Below are 26128 nucleotides of genomic sequence, written 5' to 3' on the forward strand. Positions count from 1 at the left end.
CTATAGAGTGTATCAAATGGAGGTCCCTGCAATCGCAGAAGTAGTGGAATGGCACGGATATAATGTCATAACGACTATTGGTATAAATATCTTCTCAAACAGCTATTAAATATCTTAATTCAAACACCACCCAAGACTGTCGTAGATGTCTCAGCGATATAGCAGAACAGTTCAAAATTCCTATTCTAGCTTTTAAGAGTAGAAACTACCTTACATATTCAGGGAAATTGGAATCTGTGGGTATGCCTTGGACTGCAGGATTAAGCTCGATGGCTAACGAATGACTGATGGTTTTCAAAATTTCAAAATTATGTGGCCTATTCTAGCTTTGAAAAGGCTATTCCTGACTAGAACAGACGTCTCGGTCATTGTGTCAGTCATGACAGGTCACTGTCTGATCGGAAAAGATGTTGACAGACTGCACGTTGCAAGTAACGACTTCTGCAAAAGCTGTGAGGACGACGAGGAAGAGGAAACTCTAAGGGTGTTCTGCACTGGCAGTCAGAAGGAGTTCTACTTTAGGTTCTCATTTCTTTGAGAACTAGTCTGATTTAGCGGATCTAAACATTCGGAAGTTGTTGAGCTTTTTAAATCGATCTGTATGCTTCAACGGTAGGAACTAGAAGGTACCTTTATTCTCCTGTTCCTGTTGTATCACAATGAAGGAAAACGTCTAAGTGAGCCGGATGCCACATATAAATAACCTGACTTAACCTTGCTTTAATATGTAGTTTTATATTTTTGTAAAATATTTCTGTACAATACACCATTGGCGGGTATGATTGATAGAAACCGTTCCTTCTTTAGTGATATTTCAGTTTTGGAAGAGGAAATTCTTATTGATTAATAGAGTATAACATCTGGTTTGCATTAACAATAAACATAAAACAATTTGATTGCAGTGCACTTAACTAAAAATTTCGCATTTCTAATCTTGCAAATTGATAGCAGTAAAATAATAACTAAAGCGACAGCATGTAAAGTTTGTGCCTTGATTGCAGTATTCTTTTTTTTTCATCTAAATGCATTATACAAACCTCTTTTTTATTTTTCTTAAAGCATACACATAAACATTTTTTTGCGTTTGTAATACAGAAAGTAAACTATAGCGAACTTTACCAAAAACATTTTATTCGGCAACTAAAAGCTTAATAAAATATCTATGGTAAAGCTGTAATTAACTTGTTCTTTAAAGTTAGTAACTGTAATTTAAAAAACTTTTAGCAACTTCCGGAAAATGTTCAACATTTATACACATTAAACAATAAACAAAATTATAATAAATATATACTCAAAAAAAAAGGAAGTAAAACAAGAAAATAAACGAAAACTTCTATAAATGACAACTGAAGACCGTTTAGGTCAATAGCGTTTAGATACCGTTGCATCTAAAGGAGATCATCTAGCTTTTATGTACATTTAAAATAATGCATTGATTTCTATTGAAATGATTGGCTAATTGTGTTTTGATATTTTTTTCAGTTGCAAAAATTAGAGACTAAAACTATGCACAATAATTTATTTCTAAAAATTTTTGCTAGTGGAGTCAGTAATGAAATTTTGGAAAAAGTTTAAATTTTGAATATTGTTTGTATAGGTTTTTTGTATTTACGTGAAATGTTTCATACTTAATTACTATAAAAATGTTTGCTAAAACTATTTTATTCATATGATTAAACATCAAAAAGGTTTTATTTTCATTTTTTCAAAATATTTTAGTTGGTCTATTGACCATTTGCCCAATTAATTAGATGTGTGTATCCTATGAATACACGATCTAAAGTTACAGCAATAATCAAATGTTTTTATTATTTTGATGTTTTTTCCTTTTTGAGGGTCACATTAAACTACATATTTTTTTAAACGAAATCATTAACATTGAGCGAATAGGAAGATAACGTTTTTTTTTAATATTTATTCTATTATAATTGAAGACACCTGCTTCTCAAAAATCTACATCTCGGAATAGGACTGCCTATTACAAAAAAAAAAAATAAATCCTCTCAGGAGTAGGCTCAGAACGGACTCAGACAGTAGCCCCTCCCACAGATGTGGGTGAGCAAGAGTCGAGCTCTCAACCAGTCGTCAGACTAACAAATAAGGTAGATACGGATAACTCAGAGGCAAGCACAGTTCGTCCCCAGACTTTAAGTAAAGGTTGTGTTTCCGATTCAGACTCAGACAGCGACATTGTCAATCAAAACATCAAAAACGAGTGAGGGCTTGCTAATGTCACAAAAAGTCCGAGAAAGCAATTCCGGGCATGACGAGAAAACTGAGGAGTATGCACCGTCGTCGCAGTCGGGCGAAAGTGCAAACACTTCAACGGAAGCTGGAAAGATAATCAGGTCTGCCGAATAACACAACACTGCTAATACGCTGAAAAAGATCTCCTCGATTTCAAGAATTCTGAGAAGACCAAGGCTACCCTCCCTCAATAAAGACTCCAGACAGTGTCCTATGGAGGGAGACATAGTTAGAACGGGTAATAAGATAGCTTCGATTTCAAGAGCTCTGGGAAGACCAAGGCTACCCTCCTTCAAGTAAGAACAGGTAATCATGGTGAACTGAACTTCCTTCCTTCATGGTGAACTCTGACTTCCAAAAGGACGCCTTCACGGCATGGGATGATGGTCGCTGAAAAACATAAGGACCCGCTCTTTTACGCCAAAGTGGCCAAGAAGCACAAAAGAAACTAGCTGAAATATGTAGTCGTCTATATCACCAGTGCATGCCGTAGGATTGCACCACATCATTGGTCCCAAGTGGATAGCCGGGTGAACAAGCGGATTATGAAACATGTGTGGAACTGTAAAGAATGTCCACCCATAAAAATTATGAGCTGCGAGTAAGAGGGGACATCGTGATGTTGCGCTTTGCGTCAGCAGAAACTTTGGATACCCTAAAAAAACTCGTTAGAACTATCCACACTCCTTGGGAGGGCGCAAGGCTAGGCTTGGTGAGAAAGGTGGACATTTCGCAGCTCACAAAGGTGACTGCCTTCATCAAGGGATGGGACAGCTAATTCGCGCCGGAAACCATGATGAAAGCCGTAACAAGCAAAGCCAAAGTTTGGCCGCGGGAAAATGTAAGGTCTTCCACAGCGAGGAGAAGGAATTCTCCTTGTGGTGGGCATTGATCAAGTTTCCGTGATAAGTTTGGCTAAGACTAAAGGCATTGCATACTGCGGGACCAAGGCCGTCTTTTTCATGATTGGGAAGACTAAGATAGGCAAATATTCTTATATTGAGCCATCAGGCGGTGCAGCGGAAGAACACTCAATACCGCCTAACGAACAAGGGGCCGGCGAGAAAATTACCGAATCTCTCAACATTGTAAACAATAGAATAAGCAACCCCAGTGTAGGGGCGAAATATCCATAACAGCCAAACGAACAGGGATCAAACGATGGTCCCATCACCGACATTCTCAAGAATTGGAAGACTAGGATAGGTAAAGTTCTAATATTGAAACATCAGGAAGCATGGCGACAAGAATCTCAATGCAGCCTAACGGACAGGGAGCCGATGATGAGAACATCATCCACTATCAACAAGCCCATTTACTCAAAATTTGTAAAATGACGCCGCCAAAATGAAAATGTTTCTCTCAAAAGCCCATGTCCAAACTGAAACGTTAGTAGCCGACTTGGGAGTGAGAGAAGAGACAACGGAGAACATATTGTGATACGAGGGGACTGACAGAGTCACCGGAAATTTGGAGCAATGAGATTGATCGTACGCTTATCATTACAGAATTTATGTTAAGGGAAGCCTTGAAGAGCTTCAAACCATTTAAGTCACCCGGACCTAATGGAATATTTCCGGCGTTACTACAGAAGAAGGCGGACTGTCTGGCGCCCCATTCGGCCTCTACTTTCACAGTGAGCTTATGACTTTGAGGCCACCGTAGCGCAAAGGTTAGCATGTACGCCTATGAGGCTGAACGCCTGGGTTCAAATCCTGGCGAGACCATCAGAAAAAATTTTCATCAGTGGTTTTCCCTTCCTAATGCTGGCAACATTTGTGAGGTACTATGCCATGTAAAACTTCTCTCGAAAGAGATGTCGCACTGCGGCACGCAGTTCGGCCTCGGCTATAAAAAGGAGGCCCCTTATCAATGAGCTTAAAACTTGAATCGGACTGCACTTATTGATATGTGAGAAGTTTGCCCCAGTTCCTTAGTGGAATGTTCATGGGCAAAATTTGCATTTACTTAGGTCTTGCATATACTCCAAGAGCCTGGCAAGAGAAAAGGGTGATAGTTATACGCAGGTCCTGCAGGGTAAGTTATGCGACACCAAAGGCCTACAACACCAAACATACAAGTCTTACGACCTTTCTACTCAAACCTATGGAACGTATTATGGACACCATGATAACGAGTAGAACATTCAACAAACTGCTATAATACAAACAGCATACCTGTGTTAAGGGAAAGCCTGTGTTAAGAGACTGCCCTGCACGAGGTTGTGCAGAAAATAAAAGAATACTTCGATGCCAAGACATACACAGTGGCGATATGGCGAGTGGGCTTTTAACAATATGCGGGTCAACACTCGTATCCAATCCTTAGACCAGTACCGGGTGGACTGGATCTTAAGAGACTGAATAAACGATATTCTAAGGAACAAGTTGATACTTGGTGGGTCCCATGGCATAAATATAAGGGCACATAGCACGCCACTTCTTTGGGTTTATGGCTTTTAAGACCGCCATAAATATGCTATTACGGATGCTGACTAGGGAGGGATTTGAACCCGTCCGCTACGCAGACGATGTCATGGTATTTCTAAGGGGTAAGTATCCGAACCAGCTATGCAGAAGGGCCGAAAGAGTCTTGCAGACGGCATAGGACTGGGCCACACTTAGGGGCTTCAAGAAGAAGTTGGGCCAATTTAATGCGTTACGTTTCTTTAATAGATCAATTTCGATATCTGAAAAGGTTAAATACGTAGGAGTGATCTTTGACAAGAAAATGAATGGAAAGTGTCACATCCAGGAGCGTTGGGCCCTACATAGACGTGCCGTAGGCTCGAAATGGGGCCTGAATCCGGGGATAGCCCACTGGCTCTACAGAAGCGTGATTAGACCGATACTTAATTACGCTTCAGTACTGTGGTGGACTGCGATGGAGAAAAAGTGCAACGTAAGGATAATACAACAGGTTCAGAGAATATATTGTCTTATCATGTAATACCGTGGAATAGCGAAACGGTCGGTAGAATCGATGAAAATCCTATGGGGAGATGCGGATCATGAAAGAACGAGGTTATTACTGAAAGGAAGTAAGAAGGAGGTCAGTACAGCATTTGGTGTTATAACGGGACACATGTGACTACGAGCTCACTTTTGCAAAATCGGTGCGGCAAGTGATAGCATGTGTAGGACGTATGGGGAAGATAATGAGACGTTGGAGCATTGCATTGCATTTGCGGCTAACAGACACCGGTACATAAGTGGGGACACGATACCAGACATGACTCAACTTAGGGGAGTGGTATGGAAAACAATTAAGGATTTTATAAATAGCACGAAATTCCTAACTAAGATTTTGGTTTTTTAATTAACTTTTTAGTTTTTAGAGCGCACAACAAGCCGATTACTGGCCTAGGTGTATGTCCATAGTGGCATGGGACAGTTTCAAATATCGGCACTTTCTTTTCAACCTAAGCTAACCGATAAGTTTGGTACAAAGAGTTTTGTTAGATCCTTGCATAGCCTTACTGAATATGACGAAGACCGGAGATATAGATGTAATGATGAATTTCTCATCGTTTTATGACGAATTGTGGCTAATATTCATATTCGAGGTGGTGGGTATCCAAAGTTCGGCCCCGCTGAACTTAATGCATTTTCACTTGTTTTAAGATATGAACGAAATTTGGAACTCTATACTCTTTTTGACCCCTCAAAACCATTGCGCGATATGGTCTTAGTAGGATTATAATGTTTTACAGCTGTACTTTGAAGGGTTTCTGAATAAGTTTCATTTTTATCGGATTTCGACGAAATGTGGATAAGTATACATCCATGGTGGTGGATGTTCAAAGTATGGCCGAGACGAACTAAATGCTTTTCAACTTTTGATATTATTTGGACTAATCTTTGAATGCAGTATATTTTACACCAAAAATAGTGAATACATCTACATTGTAGGATCACATTATCTCAATCCTTTTGATATAGGATGAAGTTAAATAAACTAAAAGATTATCATCTAAATGAATATCTAATTTGTTAATGTCTAAACATTGCAAAAGAAAGCTACAGGGGAATTGGGTGGATTGAATGGTACAATTTTTCGGAACTACAAATTATTTCTGGTTAGAAAATCTAATGATTGGTTTAAAGTTGGAGTATTGGCTTTGAAAATAAAATTGTGATTCACTAATTTCATTAGTTGCTAAATCGATAAATCAAAAAAATTGTTAATGCAGATATGTTGTATAAATTTAGCTTTAAATTTTTTGGATTTGGCAATATGTAAAGCAAAATCTTTTTTTTTTTGGCCTAAATTAGTTATTCTACATTTTCTTACAATTAAAAAAAAACATGTATGAAACATTTCACTTAAAACTAAAACCAAATAACAATTAGAATTTTGTTAAGTGGAAGATATATATGAAGCTTTTAAGACAGTTGTTTTTTGTACTAAATTCTAATAGCTTTTTAGCGTTTTTGTTTAGGTTAGTTAGACACACACAAACATATAAACAGAAATATACACATCTATGATCAATCAATAGTAGTATTTAGCAAACCAATTGTAGCATTTATATTCTTTAAACTATTCTGTTATGTTTTTGTTGTTGTTTTTTTGTTTTTGTATTAATTACGAATTATTAGCGCAGCATATTGTGGCGTTTTAATCTCACCTGATTTTTATCAATTTCACCATCTTGTAACTCAGCTTCGCCTTGCTCTTGGAAAGTAATGATAATCAAGGCCACGAATATGTTTACAAAGAAGAATGGAAATACGATAAAATAAACGATATAAAATATGGACATTTCAATCCGGAAATTTTGTATTGGACCCCTATCTTCGTAAGTGGCAGCCATGGAGTGTTGCAGTACTCTAAATTATTGATTAATATTTGTAATGATTTTTTTGTAATAAAAAAAATTATTTTAGTTTTTTTTATAATACAACATAGATTTTGGTTTGTTTTTTGGTTTAGTTAAGTTTAGTTAGAGAAAAAGTGTGTTGTTAAAGAAAGAGCTTAAAATCATAATCGTAAGTTAAATTTGTGAATGTGAAAATGTTAAGCTTAGTACTAGTTATGGAAAAACGTATAGCTTACTGTGGCCATCCTTCGCCGGTCTGTACTGCGAATAGTGTCAACATTGCAGCTGCAACGTTGTCGTAGTGAAAACTTTGCGCCTTCCACATGCGAGCCTCTTGCTTTGGCAGTATTTCTCCTTCTTCGAATTTAAAATACGAACCCCTGGTTTGGTTCATTGATGAGGTGATGAGGATTTTTATTTTGTTTAGGTTCAAAATGAGATTTTGATTTTTTTTGGATACGTTTGGAGGGTTTGGATTTTGTAAGTAAATTGTTTGGTTTTTTGTTAAATAATTTGTTTAAAAATTATAAATTATATTAAAAATTAACAAAAATAAGTTTTAGTAAAAAAATCAAAAAAATTAAATACAAAAGTAAAAAAAAAACAATAAAAACAATTGTAATTCTAATTAATGCTCTAGAATTTTATTGATGAATTTCTACTACTATTTTTGTGGCTACTATGATATGTATGTTAGTGTTAAATGTGCTTAATGGTTTAGAGTTTTGATGAATGGAATGCATGGTTTATGGGTTAATGGACTTAGGTTTTTCTTAGTTATGTTGGGGAAATGTGAAGGAAGCTGTTTTGCATGATTGGGTTCCTTTACACAAATAAGGCGTAAAGAAATAGCAAATGTTACAAAATCGATACTAAGATACTTTACAGAAAAAAGCAAGTAGAAAGAAGCGGAGTGATTTTTTTTTTCTGAGTGATTTTTGTTGTATGCTGTTTTTTTTTGAAAGAGAATCGTATGTTTTGAGATTTCTGTTTTTTGGTTTTTTTCGAATGACAGCTGTGAGAATTTGTGTTTTCTTGTAGAAGTTTCATTTTTGGCGAATTTGCATTTAGTTTACTGTTGTAGTAGTTGTTTACTTTTCTTTCTTCTCGTTTTTTTTTTTATTCTTCTAATATTGTGAGCATTCTTTCTTTAGGTTTGTTTTTTGAAACTTTGAAAAAAAAAATATATAGAATAATATAGGATTTTCATTGATTTTGTTTGGTTACTTTTGACAAAAAGCTTATCAAATGATACAGTGCGTCTCTGAAGTAGATCCCATGTAATATTTGGAATATTGTAAATTGGGAAACTAGAAAGTATGTGCATTCCAATTTTTCTTTATATATAGTTCTGAAGCGGATTTTGAAAATTGTTAAAAAATTCTAATATTGTTTAAAACATTCGTTTACCAAGCAAACATTGCGTTTTTATACCTATTTCTCTGTGCTGGCTACCGGAACACAAGGATATCATAGGTAAATTTAAGGCAGATGCAAAGGGTTTTCCAACAAGAAATGTCATTTTGCATCCTTCAGTATGTCGGTAGCTGTCAATCTTGAAGCTTTTATTCTTTGGCAAGTGGAAATTACGCCATTATTAAAAGTTAAATGATTCAGTCTTCAACAACGCATTAAAATTATTTGCAGGTACAGTTTGCAGAACTTAAGCATGTTTGGGTCATAGTGAAGTTTCTTGTCGGAGCACAATACATTGAAATTGTAGCATATGTGGCTTGGAAGTTGTTGAAAAGCCTCTCTATTCCCAACGGGTGAATATTGGGTGCAGTTTATACTCCAGCGGGATCATTGATATAGGTAACTATATCTATGGATTGCGCTTTTGAGAGATGATTAATGATTTTTTGATCGGAGGAAGAGCTGACGTTTCACTTCCACCTCACTCGTGTCTTCCGTCACATCACTGAGAGGAATAAGATCCCTTTATCTGCAATACACGCCGGAACTCTCGTACCATTCTAAGTCTTTCTGCATCAGAATGCCTGAAATCCGAAACAGTTTGCGTTAAATCTGCAAACTTTCCGGTTCGTGTTATATCTAGAAAAGGTGATCCAAATTGGTCATCGAGATCTTGTGATTTAACTCCTTGCGACTTCTTTCTATGGGGCCACACGAAAGATAAGGTGTACACCAACCTCAAATATGGAATTCGTGAGGCTATCGGGGACATAAAAAAGCCACTTTGTGATTTGGTTACGGAAAAATTCATGAAAAGAATATGGTCCTGTTAGTGTGATCGTGGTGGACATTTGGCTTATTTGTTTTTTTCATACCTACACTGCATACCTTCATCTTTTTTATGAAATAAACATCGGATCATTTATATAAAAAAATAAATGTTTATTTGAATACTAAAATAACAACTCTTATTGGAAACCCCTATTCTTGTAAAATGATTTTGTTACGGAGAGTTTCATGAAAAGAATGTGGTCTTGTAAGTGTGTCGTGGTAGCTATTTGGATGATGTTTTTATATCCTCCACCATAGGATGGGGGGGTATATTAATTTCATCATACCGTTTGTAGCACATCGCAATATTGGTGTGAGTCTCATCAAAGTATATATATTCTTGATCATCTTGACATCTCGATTAAAGCCTGCCCGACCGCCTGTGCATCCCTGTCTGTCGAGAGCACGCTAACGATGGAATAAAGTTAGGCGCTTGAAATTTTGCAAGAATACTTCCCATTAGTGTAAGTCGATTGGGGTTGTAAATGGGCTGTCATATAAACCGACCCTGGATAGAGCATCACATATATCTATCACCCGATTTTTGCTTTTACGACGTTTGCAAGCGAATCTATTAATCGATCTTTCAATTATGCACAGCGATTTTCTCTATGAGTCCCACAATAGGTAAACATTTTGCTCAAAATTTCCCATTGCCTATTTTCGGAGTTTTTGGTCAGTCAAAATCAAAAAGAAAAATATTGTGAATAAGAATCTCTACCAATGACGAGATCACAGTTGCAATTATTTGCAAGCCCATGGGTTTGCGTTGGATTATTTTCTTGTGTATGTACACAGTAAAATGCAGTAGTGTGAGTAGGTTTGCCTTTCACTGCTCTATACGCTCATATGCATCCCTTTTTCTCAAGCAGGAAATATACAAAATAATAGTTATTGGTCCGGTAAACGAATAGTTATTTGAGGCTATTGAAAAAATTGCGCTATTATACAATTTTGGGGTTTTAAACAAAATAAATGTTATTTTACCTTAGGCGAAGCTCCTAAAGGGTTTACAACAAACAAAGTTTGTGACGATCAACAATGCTACGTTTATGGATACCGTTTGATATGTTGAAGCGAAACATTACAAGATTACAATAAAACAAAACCTTTGTAATAAAAGTATTTAGTTTATCGTAAAAATTTTTCAAGTGTTTTTTTTTTTTTTTGCTTATAGATTCGGGGGATTACATTCGTATTTAGGCCCCATTTCGAGCCTACGACCCGTCTACATAGTGGCCTACATCTGTGAGCCTTCTCGTCCAAGATTACTCCTTAGCATTTGACCTTGTCAGTTCTATTGAGAAAACGTGAGCGTCAAATTGGCCCATCTTCGGCTTCCTCGTGAACCATCAGATTTCAGGCTTCTCTGGTTTTACATTGAAACCCCTATGTCTAGCCAAGTCTATAATGGCTTCGTTTGATTTATTTCGACTTTCTCAGAGATCGCACTATGCGAGTCGTTAAAGATGGGTTCTCATCCATCTATAAAGCAGGTGTACCCCAGGGCTCTGTCCTTTCTCCTTGTATTTTTCATATTTTTATCAACGATATGTTGAGTCAGATATCGAATCCGATCTACTCACTTGCGGGTGACAGAAATCTCTGTCATTCGTACTTATTCAACCATAGGCATAGTCTTCGAGAGATTGAGGGCAAGAGGCGGATTATGAACGATACACTCTGGAAGGATTTGCTGGACACGAACCAACTAAGAGCTTTGTACTCTTTTTAAAGAACCATGCCTGAAGAAGCTCGGTAGCAAAGATGAGACCGTTTTAATGTAAACAGCAGAAGAGTTTTCTAGAGTTGATTACAAATTAGGTGCAGGGGAACATATAATTATCTATGAAAATCAAATTTAGTCGACTTTTTTACGTTAAGTTAAATATTTATGTTGAATAACAATGTTATATATGTCTGTTTTTATGTTTTTAAAAATACAAAGCTATTAAAAAAATTCAATACTTTCTGTATAAAATAATTTGTAATTGATTTTCGTGATGCACTTTAACACTGTATCATTTGATTTTATTTTTTGCATTGCTATGCCGTAGAGATAATGGTTTTCGGCCACTGCTAAAGCTTTTTGTAAAAGTTTCATTGCACACGAAGGCAAACAGTCAAAAGATTACAAATCTTTTGTAGTTGTGACATAAATAATTATAAATAAATTATTTACAAACAATTATTGAGTGTGTTGTAAGATTATAACAATAGATCGAATAATCGGTAAAAATATTTTGACGGTAAGGTATATAAAAAGAAATCAATAGAGGAAATAAATAATATATAGATTCTATATATATATGTATATAGATAGACGTATACATAATTTTTTGTTGGTTTGAAAAAAAAAACAAGTGAAACAGAACACAAATATCAGTTAGCTGTTGTTGTTATTTGATCGATCTGTTACGCTAAGCCAAAAACACTAATTGTTGTTAGCCAGATTAGATGAAATTTAGCACTTTCATTTATTAACACACCAAAAAAAAAAAAACGACTAAATTTTGTTAAAAATCTAGGACAATTATTTGTTAGCCTAATTAAAATGGGGATGTTTAAAGCTATTGATTTTGTTAGTATTTGTATCGATTATAGTATCTAATTGAATATCATTTTTATTATTTGAGAATTCTAGTTAAAATTTCATATGCTAAATTTTGTACTAAAGTTTCTAAATATTTTTTGTTACCATTTGCTAGCAGCTTTTTACGTTTCAGGATGATTAGGAATTTTATCGAAAATTTTAATGAGTAGGATATTTATAATTTAGTAGATGTGAGTAGTATTAGATAAATATTGACTAAATCCAGACTTGAGAATTTCCTTTTTTTTTGAGAATTTTGCTTCTATAGAGATATGCAATAAGAATAAAACAGCAATGCACATCTCTATGTTGGAATGTAAATCAAAATTTTGTGAATTGGAATTTAGAGCGCGCGCATGTGACGTTGAGTTAAAAGCTTATTAAGAAATCTTCTGGCAGTAGTATGGACCTTTGGTATTTTAACAAAAAATAAAATACCCAATTCACAAAAAAAAAATACAGGCAAAAATAGATTTTTTGCTTTTGCTTGATATAGTGAGAGATAGTGATTGTCATACTGATTCTTCAACGTCCTTTGTTTTACTACTCAAAATGCAAAAAAGATGGCTAAAAAAGGAAAAAAGAGAAACGTCTGATATGCGAATTGCTTTCAAGCTATTTCTGCGTGTGTTTGGCAGAAGCCTTGTCAAATACTAAACTAATCGCTTTCCTTATTCATTCTAATGGGGTCAATTGGGGGTTTGGCAACAAATATTATGGAGGATTTCGTTCGATTCGTTTCATATACGTTTTGATTTTTTGAAAATCATTTTTCATTGGAAGCCAGTGTTTGTTTTATTTTTTTTTTTTTTTTTGATTTTATTTTATTATTTTTTTTTTTTTGTTGGTTCGTTTTGTTCATTTCAGCATTGTTTGCTTGCATGATTTTGGCAACTTTTGAGGCAAAAGTGTAATCAGGCAAATAAACAAGCGGGGAAACTTTAAAATGCTACTCTTACATTCTGTAAAATCTGTGCACGCATTTATTTTTCTTAAAAAAAAAAAAACATAAATTCAAATGAAAAAAAAAATTATTGAAACTGATAAACTGAAACTCTATATATGAGAACTCAAGACGATAAGAACTAAGAAACACATTTACTCTTTCAATTATGGGAAATTTATAACTTTTTATTGCACGTTAAGTTCTTTTCGGCAGTAATTTATTTTCTTTGTTTTTTGCTTAAGAATTTTTCAATTGCAATGCATTTTGAATTTGAATTTAGCGGGGTTAGGTCTGTGTGTTTCTTTGTGTATATGTGTGTGTTTTGTTTCCTTTTTGGAGTTTTGTTGTTTTGGCTTGAATGTGTGCAAGTCTCAGCTCAGGGTTATGATTTGGTTTATGGGGATTTTCTTTTGTTTTTTTTTTTTTTTTGAAAATCTATGACATATGAAAAACTGACTGCTTGTGTTTTATTGTGTACAGACTTGCAGTGCAATTAAAAGTAATTATTTTAAAGTCGCAGTTCGCTTGAGAATATATCCTCCATTTAATTACTTTAACACTTGGCGTCACCGATGGGTTTCATTTATTATGCACGAAAATAGAAATATCCTGAATGTTATCATTATCCTGGAGATGTGTTTTTCTTTGATTCCTATTTCAAAAATGAAGAAAAAAAAACCTGGCGCTCTTTCCTTTTGAAGATTTTTTCTTAGAAGTTCTGTTTGTTTAAGTTTTCTCTCTGGAATTTTGTTTTCTTTTAACTAATGTTTACATATGATAGAATAACATAATGTTTTTTACTATGCTATATTATACGTTTTTCTCTAATACAGAAACATCAATTAATGTAATGTAATGTTTTTTTTTTTATTTGATATAAAACTCGATACATATGATGTACTTACTTTTATTCAGCTTCTCTGAAACGTTAAGATTAGTAGTTACTTGGGAATTTCTTCTTAGGAATACTATGAAGCAAAAATATTTGTTTAAGATTGTATTTTGTTAATATAATAATTGGAACCATATGCTTTATAGGCGATTTAAACGTGTGGTAAACATTATATATAAGAAAATTCAATATTTCACCTAAATTATTCGTTACAAGTTTCTCCATCAATTACATTATAAAAGTAATTCTTTTTGTATGGTAAATTCATGGATTACTGTTTACATGTTTCCTCATCAATTACTTTATAGCCCATGTTCTGTAATACTCTAAATTTAAATCTCATAATACTGAGTTTTTGTTTTCAGGGCCGCTACAAAGGTAGACCGATAGGGACAGCAAACGACGCCATTTATTTTGTCGCTTTCCTTTTAGTAAGGTTTGATATTTCATGATGGAAAGATATACGAGCCAACAACGCGTCGAAATTATTAAAATTTACTATCGAAATTCGGAGTCACTGGTCTCATCGTTGTCATCGAAAAATCATCTTTAGTGATGAGGCTCATTTCTGGCTGAATGGCTTCGTCAGTAAGCAAAATATGCATTATTTGTCAGACAACAAATAACCTATGCCAACCAATTTCGGACAAAAAATACTATTATTAAATTTGATGAAAAACTGTGGACATAAAATAGAATAACAGCTCTGTAATACGCTTTAGTGAACATTTTTATTTAAGTGACACTTGATGGAAAAAACCATTAATTTTTGGTATTATTCGCTCAACTGAAAATACCGCTAAACCGAAAAGGGTTTTACTCCCCTTTTCTGTTTTATATGAAACTGAAATCGCATAAGTGAAAAAGTAATTTCTTTGGGAAGTTTTCTGAAATTGGAAAACTTCGTGTCAGCAATAAAATTCGAGCAAAAATATATTGTGATATTTCGCTAATAACTCTCTGACTCTGTGGAATTCTTTGGGGAATTCAGTGTCACTGACGCAACAGAGATGAGAAAAGAAGAATTCTAAGGGAAAATAAATCAGTAGTTGTACAAGTTCAAGCAATCCATTAGGGAAAACGTGACCAGGAACACAGAACAAAACAAAGAGGAAAAGATATATAAAAGCCTGTTTTACATACCTTGTTTTTCGGAAAGACTCAGGAATTCCGACATATATGACAAGGAGAAATATCAATTAGCCCTCAAAACGACAAGGAGAGTTAATGATTTGTTTAGCAACAAAATCAAAATCAAAAATGAGAGGGCAAGGATAATATAGTCTATAAAAAAAATGTAACGGCGACATATCAAACGAATGCACGAAAGCATATGTTTGTACAACGATGACTTAACTTCAAACTAGGTTAACGAGTGTAAAATGTTAATTCCATTCCCGAGTTTGATTTTCAGTCAAATTCTTCTAAACAAAGTAAGATATAAAGGATAAGTTTTTGGATAACATAATTGATAGAGAAACTTGCACAATATTGTTTCACATAATAAAGCAAAATTATGTTCAGAACTTCAACACCCAACCGAAGGGTCATTCATAATGAATAACGTTTTGAAATATAAATAATGTTATAATCAAATAAATTTTTTTTTGACATCAATGTATCGAGTTTCATCTACAACTACATCTTTTTTATGTTTGTGGCAGTATATCTGCTATTCTAATTGATTCTATCATATGTAAACAATATGATGTTTCAAATTATTACTGATTTACTAAATAATTTAGATAATTTCACTATAGAAGTGATGGCATTATATAAATATAGATGAACCGTTAATTTGTTACCTACAAATTCTTTTAAGTATAGAACTATGGTTTCGTAATTGACATATTAATTGATATAGCATAAATATCCAGAAATGAAATGGTTGTTATCATTACCTTGGTACTTTACCATTTGGATTTGTTATAATCCCAAAATATCAGCCGCATTGCTGGTAAACAGTAAGTAACGTAAGACAGCAATGAATTACAATTATATTTGCGAAGAAATCCAATCCAGATTTTCTTTTCTCGAGTATATGGAAATAAAATCCACGAAGACTTATCTGTGAAACAGTCTTCAATGTAAACGATCCATTTAAAATTATTCCTATGAAATAATTATGTTGAAAAAAAAAATACTCACAAACTGGATTGGTGAGATAATTAGAATGAGTCTTCTAGGAATTGCGCAACAGATAACGTATCTCATAAAAGTTATAACATGGTTATCATTTAAAGTTTTAATACAGAGATTTTTCGGCAAATTTTACCGAACTTTAACGTTTAACTTAATGTGGTATATGTATGCAGGAACGGGTTGGAAAAGCCTAAAAACTGAGCACATTGTTTAAAAGCCTTATGACCTAAGAACAACGAACTTCGAATAGTCCTTGCACATAGGTAAAGTAGAGCGATTAAATTACTGATAGTACCCTTTGAATAGCAATTAAATTAGCCAAATTTGCCAAAACAATGAAATTTTGAAATTTTTCTGGGAGTGCTTAGCCCAAACCTGGAGACTTTTCTACGCTTATGATCACGACAGGGTTAGGATCTGCAAATTTAAAAGACGGATCAGCAGAGGAACTTCTCAAGGAGTTGTAATGCCTTCTCTACTTTGGAATATTGCCATTAAGAATATATTATTGTCTTTGGAAGAAAAAAGTGTAAAACTGGTCGCGAATGACTCCCCAAGGAGTTGTAATGTCTTCTCTACTTTGGAATATAGCCATTAAGAATATATTATTGTCCTTGGAAGAAAAAAGTGTCCACCCGCCAAATCCGTCTAAGTCGTAACATATTCTTTTCAGCTGAAGATACACGTTACCCACAGTGGCATCTATCTCCTTGGGAGAAGAGAATGTTAGATTTGCTGAAAGCGCAAAATACCTGGGTGTTTTGCTGGACAGGAAATTGAACTGCATATCAAATATTTTGGAAAGGGCAGGAAGGCAACTCTTGCCCTAAACAACTGCAAGAGCGCCTATGACAACAGTTGGGTTTATAATGCAGTTGTCCGACCTATAATACTATACGGGAAAAAAAGTTGGCCCAAAATTTAAGATTTTTCCTTATTCGTAGGATTTAAGCAATGAAAACGAGGAAAAGGAGGAAATAAATGTGCTCTCTTTAAATTTGATTTACATGTTACTAAAGGACATTACCATCCTTTTCAAATTTTGATCGCTGATTGATTCTTATTTTACTTCATAGAAGACTGTCCAAACAGTAACTTACATCTTTACCTAAAACAATTAAACACGCTCCTATTTTTTAGGCTATTTTATGTCTTAAAATACAGTTCACTGTTTCCTTGTCCCTAGATCAATTTCCTAACTTTCAACGATATTTTGATTTTAAATTTTTGTCTTTAATAACAAGATGCAAAGTTAAGGATTAATTAATCCTACTATTTACAATAGAAAATCCTTAATATGTATGAACATATTTTTCATCAAAAGGAGTGTTTCCTTAAAAAGTTGGAAAATTGATCATCTTTAAAATTTGCAAATCTTTGGCTGGAATCTTTCAAATAAGGACACAAATTGTTTCAGTGTATATGGTGATGTGATCTGGTGGACGGCACTTCAAAAGTCCACCTACTATTCAATACTCAGACGCATCCAAAAGATGGCTTGTTTGAGCACTGATGACAGCCGCACTAATGACGACACCATCTGATACACTGAATTTAATGCTCCTTCTAAGGCCTCCGGACATTGTGGCTAGAAATTGCTGCAAAATTGTAGCCGGAAAAGGCTACGACTTCATGGCCGGATATCATTCACGTTTTTGCATCCGCGAGGCCTGGTCCCAAAGTTTATTTCTTTTTAACAATGGGTGACATTGCATGGTTTGTACATCACAAGTTGAATAGTCACTCACATTTTTGCCATATATGTTTAAGTGTACTTCGGAAGGGCTACGTAAAGAGGGTAGAGTCATCCCTTGTCAAAGGTTCAAAAGGTGTAATATAAGCAATATGGTCTTTGTACTTGAAGGCTTTGAAGCGCTGTTATTTAGACTTATTTGATCATGCCTTTTTAGTTTTCCCACTGGGGACGTCTCAGTCATTGTGTCCAGCATGGCAGGTCTTTGTCTGATCGGAAAACATACTGACAGACTGAAGGCTGCAAATAACGACTTTTGCAGAAGCTGAAAATATCTGGGAACATCGACTTCTGCAGAAGCTGAGAATATATGGGAACATCTGCAGTGTGTGTATCGCGCATTGGCTAAGAAGTGCCACATTAGGATCTCATTTGAGAACTTGTTTCAATGAGCGGATGCGAACATTCGCAAGTTGTTGGGCTTTTTAAAGCTATCTGGATGGTTCAACGGTAGAAACTACAGAGAATCTCCTTCTTCCTTCCCCTGTTCATTTGGTATTATAATGGACGAAAACGTATCCGTGAGTCAGATGGCAGACTACCACTTGAACCTCAGATTTAACTGAATTACGGGAAGGCCAATGGAGTTGTAAAAGAATTTTGCACTTCTTAAAAGGTCGAATGCAGGAAAGGAATGACACGTTCTTCATTCCTTAGAAACGAGTGGAGACAATTGATGACAAGCCGACATGTTTCGGATACTATAAGGCGTTCTTTGCTTCCAATTTGCCGTAAGGGCAGAGATTTAACTATTTTTTTATACCCATCACAGAGGATGTATACTACCCATAGGATGGATGTATACTAATCTGATCATTTTGTTTGTAACACCTCGAAATATTGATCTTAGTATATATAAAGTATATATATTCTTGATCGTCTCAACAATAGGGACCTTCACACCTGCCGGAATCCCAAACTATATGCAAAGGGGATTTAGTATCAATAAAAATGTAATACTTTTAGGAACTAGACATTTGATAATCCATTTCAATAATTTGAAGCAATCATTTTAATGACAGCTATAATAATGTTTGTTTATACACTAAGTTCTTTTTAGTTACATACTCATATTTTTAATAATGCCATCACTAAATCGTATCTAATTGAACTAATATTTTAGTAAGATATATAATTTATCGATCAAATACATCTAATGTGTTATTTACAATTTAGATTTAACATAGTAAGACACATATATTAAATTTAGCTTGTATTTTTTTTTTTTTTTTTTTTTTTTTTGTTTAGTTTTTTACCAATAATGAAAAATTAACTAAATGTTCATACACAATATATTGAATATGAAATATTTTATAGGGGGGCGGGAGGATAGTCTATAGAAGGAAAGGAAAGAGAGGTTTACAGGAAAAGAGCGTTCTAGACTTGGAATAAATATAGATCATGGAAAATATGGATATAGGCAGACGAGACAAAAGATATTCGCGAATCTATTACGTTGCGTTTGAACGAATACAGAAAAGAATAGTATTACAATGAAGTACAAAAGTGAACTAAACAAAGAGTTTACGATACGTTTTACGTACGAAGTAGTAGTAGTTACGAAAGACATTAGACATATAGTAGAATATGTGGGCGTGTCGGTGTAGTGTGTTGTTTATCCATAAGGTATACAATCACTACTTATTGTTATTGTGGTGATCGAAAAAAAATGGTTGTTCTTGTTTAGAAAATTAAACTAAAACTTCTCGTGTTAGGTTTTAGCGAGTCTCAACGAAAAGAACAAACACACAAATATAGTTTTCGGTAAATCTAAGAATGTTTTTTTTTTTACTTTTTGTTAGCACTCTAGGAGAAATGAGAAATTACGACAACAAGTATGGACCTAAACAGAACTAAATTTGAATTGTAGTTGTTGTTTTGTTGTTGTTGTTAGCAATACGATATAAGAAATAAGAAATAGAGTTTTGTAGTAAATTAAAATTAAACGTAAAAAGAAAATATACATTAAAAAAAATTTGAATTGTCAAGAAACAAAAAAACATATAAAAAAGATTTTTCCAAAAACTTAAAAGAAAACTAAAAATTAGTATTTATTATTAATTGGTTTACTTACTGGCACTCATAGGCAGTATGTTTACTTTCGTCCGTACAATAAAAAAATTTCCCATTGAATAATTGTACACCAATGACAGAAAATATAAATTGAAATAATATGTACACGATTAGAATGTTAACAACATTTTTCAATGAATTAACTACGCAGTCGAAGACGGCTTTCAATTTGGGTACGCGTTTAATGGTTTTTAATGGTCGCAGGACACGAAGGACACGCAACGATTTGATTGTTGATAAATTTTGTCCAGCACTGCTACCGCTCATATCGAAACCAAAACTAACAGCAGCGCATATAACGACCACAGCATCCATAATATTCCAGAATTCTCTTAAATAGCTGCCAGGATGTAATATAACACCTAAATCTACAATTTTCAGTAACATTTCTATTGTGAATACGCCGGTAAATGCATAATCGAAATAATTCAAAATTTTATTTCGTGGTGAATTCTCACGAACGGGATCTTCAGCCGCTAACGCTATCGATGACAATGAGATGACGACCATAATGAAAAAATCAAAGTAACGTAAATTAACGACCCAATGGGCGCCACGTCTTATGCTGTTTTTTTTTTTGTTTTTCGTTTTTGCGATTCCAATTTTGTTTTGTTGGGATTTTGGTTTTTTTTCAAATTTTGTGCAAATTTGTCATTTTCCAATTTCATTTGGTTTGAATTTAATCCAATTGTGTTTTTTGTTTATATTTTGCGTTTTGTTTTTGAAACAAATTTGTGTGGTGGGCGCATTCGAAATTTGAGTTTGTATTAGTTGTTTTAGATGGTTTTTGATCGGTGTTTCGTTTTGTTGTTTGATTATGCACATGATCGTGATTGATTTTTATGGTGATTGGGTGATATTTGTTTGGTTGTTTGAATTAGCAATACATATACATATGATGTTAGGTTGTATTTTTTGATTTTTATTGATTTAACGTGCATCATGCAAGCATTTGATGATATGTTGTTAGTTGGTTTGGGCGCATTTTGATGATCACATCAATTAACAAAAATCACAAAAGTAAAGTTTAAAGTTCAAAAAAACAAGTCCATCAAACCAACATAAGATTGGAAAGTAAACGGGTAACGAACATAAAAAAGGATATAAAAAAGAGAAAAAGTTTATATTAATCATTTGTTTCGATTACCTTGAGAATTGAGAAAATTTTTGGTTTAGGGATTGTTATGGAAATCTTATTAAACTAACTTAAAGATCTGATATATATATTTAGATTAGAATTTTAATATCTGATTGTTAGTATGAATGAAGAATGTAGGGTTGTTGGGAAAAAAGGATCTGGAAATTCTCAAGGTGTTTGGGAATACCAACAAAATGATTTTGGTTTTCCGAACTTTTGAAAATTTTGGGTTGATTGACTATAAGCATCTATAGGGGACTTAAAGGTGGTTAGGCAGCGCAGTAAGCGCACTTTAGAAACAAGTTTGCAATGTTAGTTCTTGTTCTCATTCTATATATTTGAGGAAATATCCAACTTTATATAGGAATAAATGTGAACGATTCATTCTCGAAACCATTTTAAAACAACTTGATGAAAATTCTTGCCATTTGCAATGCAAAGCATTGAAGAAAAATAATGTCTACTTTAGAAATCTAAAACGAAGTGAAGCCTATAATAATGCCAGATAATTGGGGGATAAACTTGAGATATTTTAGAACTTTCTTAACAGCTTGTTACAAAAATTATATGAATAAGACTAAATAATACATTTGTTAGTCCCTACTCTCATTTCCTTTAGGATGAAATATGTTGTTGATTAAATTACGTAGTGTAAAAAGGAACACCTTTGAATACCTGTGTATGTCAACAACTTTATCTAATGAACACCATTATCCGTCTTGAAGGAAAAATAAATGTAATAAAATATCACGAGTTGAGGTATATGAATTCATGGCTAGGTTGTATCACTACAAAAACAATTTAGTTTTCACAACTTTTGAATATTTTTCGGAGAAACCATTAGAAATCAATAACTTGAAAAAAGTGAATCTCATTGGAAAAACATAGCTCGAAGGTTACTTCAGAAATTCAAAACGCAATGCTTCACATCTTGAATATCTGTTCGTCTTATGATATACAAGATTCATTTAAGCAACGTATCAAGATCTCCAAATGATCAACACTTAGTAAAGAGAAACCGTTTTTGTCGGTTTATAAAAAAAGGAAACTCTGTCGGCATTCTGCAAAGCTAACTTATCCATGAACACTTCATTAAGAAACTTCTCATATATCAATAAATGCTGTCCGATTCAATTTAAGTTCAATGATAAAGGGCCTCCTTTTTATAGCCGAGTCCGAAAGGTGTGCACCAGTGCGAAACCTCTTTGGGAGAAGTTTTTACATGGCAAAGCACCTCGTAAATGTCGCCAGCATGAGGAGGGGATAACCACCGCTGAAAATTTGTTTTCTAATGTTCTCACTTGGATTTGAACCCAGGCGTTCAGCATCATAGACGGACATGCGCTTTGGTGGCTTCCGGCTTAAAATTTCATCAGAAACTAAAAGATATGAGTAGCAAATGCTACTACTACTATATTTCTCATGAACATTCCATTAAGGAACAGGTGATACTTCTCTTATACTATCAATGATTGCAGTCCAATTAAGTAAAATACTAAAAAAAGGAATAATCCCATGTTAGTGGAATCAAAAAAGTATTGAAAGTAAAATCATTTAAATCTTTTGAACGACTATGTCAGTCCTGATGTACAAAAGGGTTTGAGGATTTATATCTTTAACGGCATGCATGTGGAATACACCTCTTGGCAGAGAAGTTTTACCCCACAGATGTGCAGAGGAATAGTGAGGCCATTACAACCACTGGAAAATGTTTTGATATTCTTGTCAAGATCCGTATGCAGGAGAAAGAAAGAATTGCATAAAACACTTCAACAGGGGAGAAGCCACAAGGGCACTAAACCTCTGGGACTCCTAAAAGGCTAACGGCCTAGTAGGTTTATATGACAGTTATATAAAGAAGATATGTTAAATAAACCTGTTTCAAATCTACATTAAGTTTTGTGAAAAAGGCTGTAAGCCTTGAAAATACAAGGACAAGAACAAATCCTGGGTGGAGTTATTACCTATTACCGTAGGATACATTCAGTAGAATGTATGAACAATGTCTAGTGAAAAAAAAAAACACTGAAACTACTCGTTGGCATAAATTTCCTAGGAAGATCTCTAACGGATAACGTGACTACAGAGAAGGCTATCACTGATATTCGTGGTAAATTGTTGGAGAAATTGTGTCTGAGTTGTAAATCCTTTGAAGAACAAAAATTTTTGACTCCTTTAAATCGCCAGGCCTTGATGATGAATCACTGATTGAATTAAAAGCTGTGTCCACGAGACTGGCTCCTTGCCCTAACTCTGCTTGTATCAGCATGTCGTACATACCTGTAGGACGAAGAGACACAAAGGTCATATTCATTCCGAAAGCAGGGAAACCGTACCACACGAAGGCGAAAAAGGTGTACAAGTGATGCCGATGACGGGACTATTGCGGTTTGGGGAAAAGTTCGCAGCACTGATAGAGATATAATTCAGGAAGCTCTAGGTGCCACACCAAAATGAGCTTCCGAAAGTGGTCTAGGCTCAAATCCGTCTAAGATGGAATTTGTTCATTTCAGCTGGAGGAAGAAGTCACCTACAGTGGCACCTGGAGGAAAGATTGTTCCAAAATACCTGTGAGCTTTGCTGAACAAGAAATTGAACTTTGAATGCAAAATTATGTAAAAGGCAGGAAGACAACTCTTGTCCTATACACTTCCAAGAGTGCCATTAACAGAAGATGGGCGGATTAAGGGACGTGTCATGCACTGGGTATATACTGTAATTGTCAGACTTTTTGCAATGTGGTGTTGTGGTCTAATGAACGGTGCTTCAAAAGTCCAATTACTGTCCAATAATCCGCCGGATCAAGGATGGCTTGTTTGTGCATCGCTGCCGCATCGAGGACGACACTATCTGATGCACTGAATTAAATGCTACACCTAATCAGGCAGCCATTAAATCCCTAGAGAATGAATTTCTGAATTCAAAGATCGCCTTGACTGTCGCAGAACTCTCAACAAGATGGCTGAACACTTCAAAATTCACCTGTTCTGGGTGCTGGTCCACGAAGATATCCCAGGAAATTGTAGAGCAGACGCGCTTGTGAGACCAGGAACTACCTTACACATTACTGGGGAACTGGAACCTTTGGGTTATGCGACATGTAAGTCTTTAGAACAAAGCCCCAAGGGCAACAAATGACAATGTTGTGAACATTCCAAAATTTTGTGGCCTAATCCAGACTTATGTAGTTCTATTGCTTTGCTTTCGCTGGCTAGAGCATGAATTCCAGTCAGTTTGAACAACGAAGAAAACCTTGAAGTAATGAGACCATAGTTTGAAGTCCATGATACTGGAAACTCTATGATGTATTTCTACTAAATAGGAGAAATCTACTTTTGTCTAGCAACTATTGTCTACCAATTCTATTGAAAGGTCCTTGGAGCAAACCTTTCCTTATTTCAATTTCCAGATCCTTTTTATTGATCGTTTTTATGATCGAAGTTGGCTGTACGAAATACTTAACCCTTTTCTCACACACGCAAATATATATCATTATATGTACACTTATATAGTGAAAAAGATTAAAGATTAAGTTTTTCTGTTAAAGATAATGAGACATATAATATGAATGATACCATATATAAATAAATACATATGTGTAAATATCGAGAGACAGACAGAGAGAGAGAGAGTAGGGATAGAGACAGAGATAGGAAGAGTGTTAGATATAAAAAAAGAGTATTTACGGATTTGTTGGTGATAATATAAACATTGATGAATATGGCAACATTGGTTTTGGACCCTCCGTAACTTCTTCCTCCTCCTTCTTTTCTTCTTCCTTCTTTTTGCTTTTCGCTTTAACTGCGGCAGCGCCATCGCCGCCATTCTCCACATGGACACCGTCTCCTTGTAGCGCTTCCATTTCTTTTTCTAATTCTTGTAATTGTTTCTCTTTATCTTCCTCGACTTGTTCCTCTTCGGCAGCAGTTAATTCTTGGGCGTTTGCTAAATTATCAACAGCGATAGCCAAGAACACGTTTAGCAATGTATAATTACCGAAGAGTACCAAAACGATAAAGTAACTGTAATTGTTGTAAAGTCATAAAATCAGCATAGGATGTGATGTTGCAGAATATTATAATAGAGAGCGTTGATGTATGATTGTTGTTGTTGTTGAAACGGAGGGTCATATTGGTCCATTTCATTGATTTGCATAATGCATGCATTCCGTCGCAATGTAGATGTGTGTACATATTTTTTTTTTTTTGTTTTTGTTAATTTTGGTTTGGTGGTGGGAAAGAGAGAGATACAACAAGTTTTGCATAAGGTTTAAATTGATATTGTTAGGATTTAATTTTGGGGAATATTTATTGTTGGAAGGAATTAGTCTCTGACTTTGTTCATATAGAAGTCTTAATAAACAAGTAAATAAAAAAAGTAACAAAAAACAGGGGGACATTTTTCGTTGTGGAAAAGAGAAAAAGAGATAATTTTTAATGGGGTTCTTATGGGGCGGAGATTAAAATTTTTTTTTTTTTTTTTAAATTATGAAATGCTTTAAGCTAAATTGATTAAATGAAAGCTAAAACAATTTATTTTTATTAGAAGGTGAAAAATTTAATGAAAGATTTTTTATACAAAATGTTAGTAAAAATCTTACAGCACAAAAAAGAAAAAGTTTTTTGACCAAGGCGACAGTTATTGAAAAAAAGCGTTTATATGTCTATAAATTCATTAAAAAAAAGAAATTGACGATATTTTTAGTTTTGCCAACATTTTTCTATGAAAACTGCATTTTAAAGGTTTTTGAAAATTTATTGAAGATTTAATAAGAAATTTAATAAGAAAATCTTTAATATTACTTGCAAAAACTTTTCTTGTTCTGTAAGATTTTTTTAAATATAGTTATGCTATATTAAACATATATGAAAACTCATTTGTAATAGTGAAAGATGTTAAGGCAGTAATTATGATACATAAAAAAAGAAGTAGTAGAAAAGTAACATATAAAAGAAATCTAAAGAAAATCTATTTATTTTTTGTTGTTAGCAAAAAACCGAATAGGTTTTCTATAGTTTTCTTAATTGAAGACATCAAAATGCAATTCTTTTCATTTATTTCATAATAAATGAAAATGAATTTTTATGTTATAGAAATATACTCTGTTGTTCGTTAACGTTAGTCTTGCCATAAGATTCATATCCCGTTTACGGAGAAATTACGCATTTAGTACCAAAGAAAAAAAAAGTATTACGTAGTTTAAAAAAAAATAGAAGAAAATGTAAAAAGTTTAAACGCAGTAGATAATATGACGCTGCTATATACAAAACTCGTC

General features: G+C 34.2%; 1 protein-coding gene and 1 long non-coding RNA gene across 13 annotated transcripts in view; one reads left to right on the forward strand and one right to left on the reverse strand.

Annotated features, from left to right (window-relative positions):
* The window catches only part of LOC106092358 (uncharacterized), a 324230-nt gene that overhangs the window by 296982 nt on the left and 1120 nt on the right, over positions 1 to 26128 (forward strand). The window lies entirely within an intron of this gene.
* The window catches only part of LOC106095970 (voltage-dependent calcium channel type A subunit alpha-1), a 296916-nt gene that overhangs the window by 115332 nt on the left and 155456 nt on the right, over positions 1 to 26128 (reverse strand). For all 12 annotated transcript variants that reach the window (XM_013263455.2, XM_059368089.1, XM_059368092.1 and 9 more), the window contains 4 exons: positions 24540 to 24875; positions 19717 to 20280; positions 7306 to 7449; positions 6878 to 7079 (listed from right to left, as the gene is read on the reverse strand). In XM_013263455.2, the coding sequence (XP_013118909.1) occupies positions 6878 to 7079; positions 7306 to 7449; positions 19717 to 20280; positions 24540 to 24875 (1246 nt within the window). The remainder of the gene's footprint in view (positions 1 to 6877; positions 7080 to 7305; positions 7450 to 19716; positions 20281 to 24539; positions 24876 to 26128) is intronic.

Source organism: Stomoxys calcitrans, chromosome 4 (genome assembly GCF_963082655.1).
Source record: "Stomoxys calcitrans chromosome 4, idStoCalc2.1, whole genome shotgun sequence".
Classification (NCBI taxonomy): Eukaryota; Metazoa; Arthropoda; class Insecta; order Diptera; family Muscidae; genus Stomoxys; species Stomoxys calcitrans.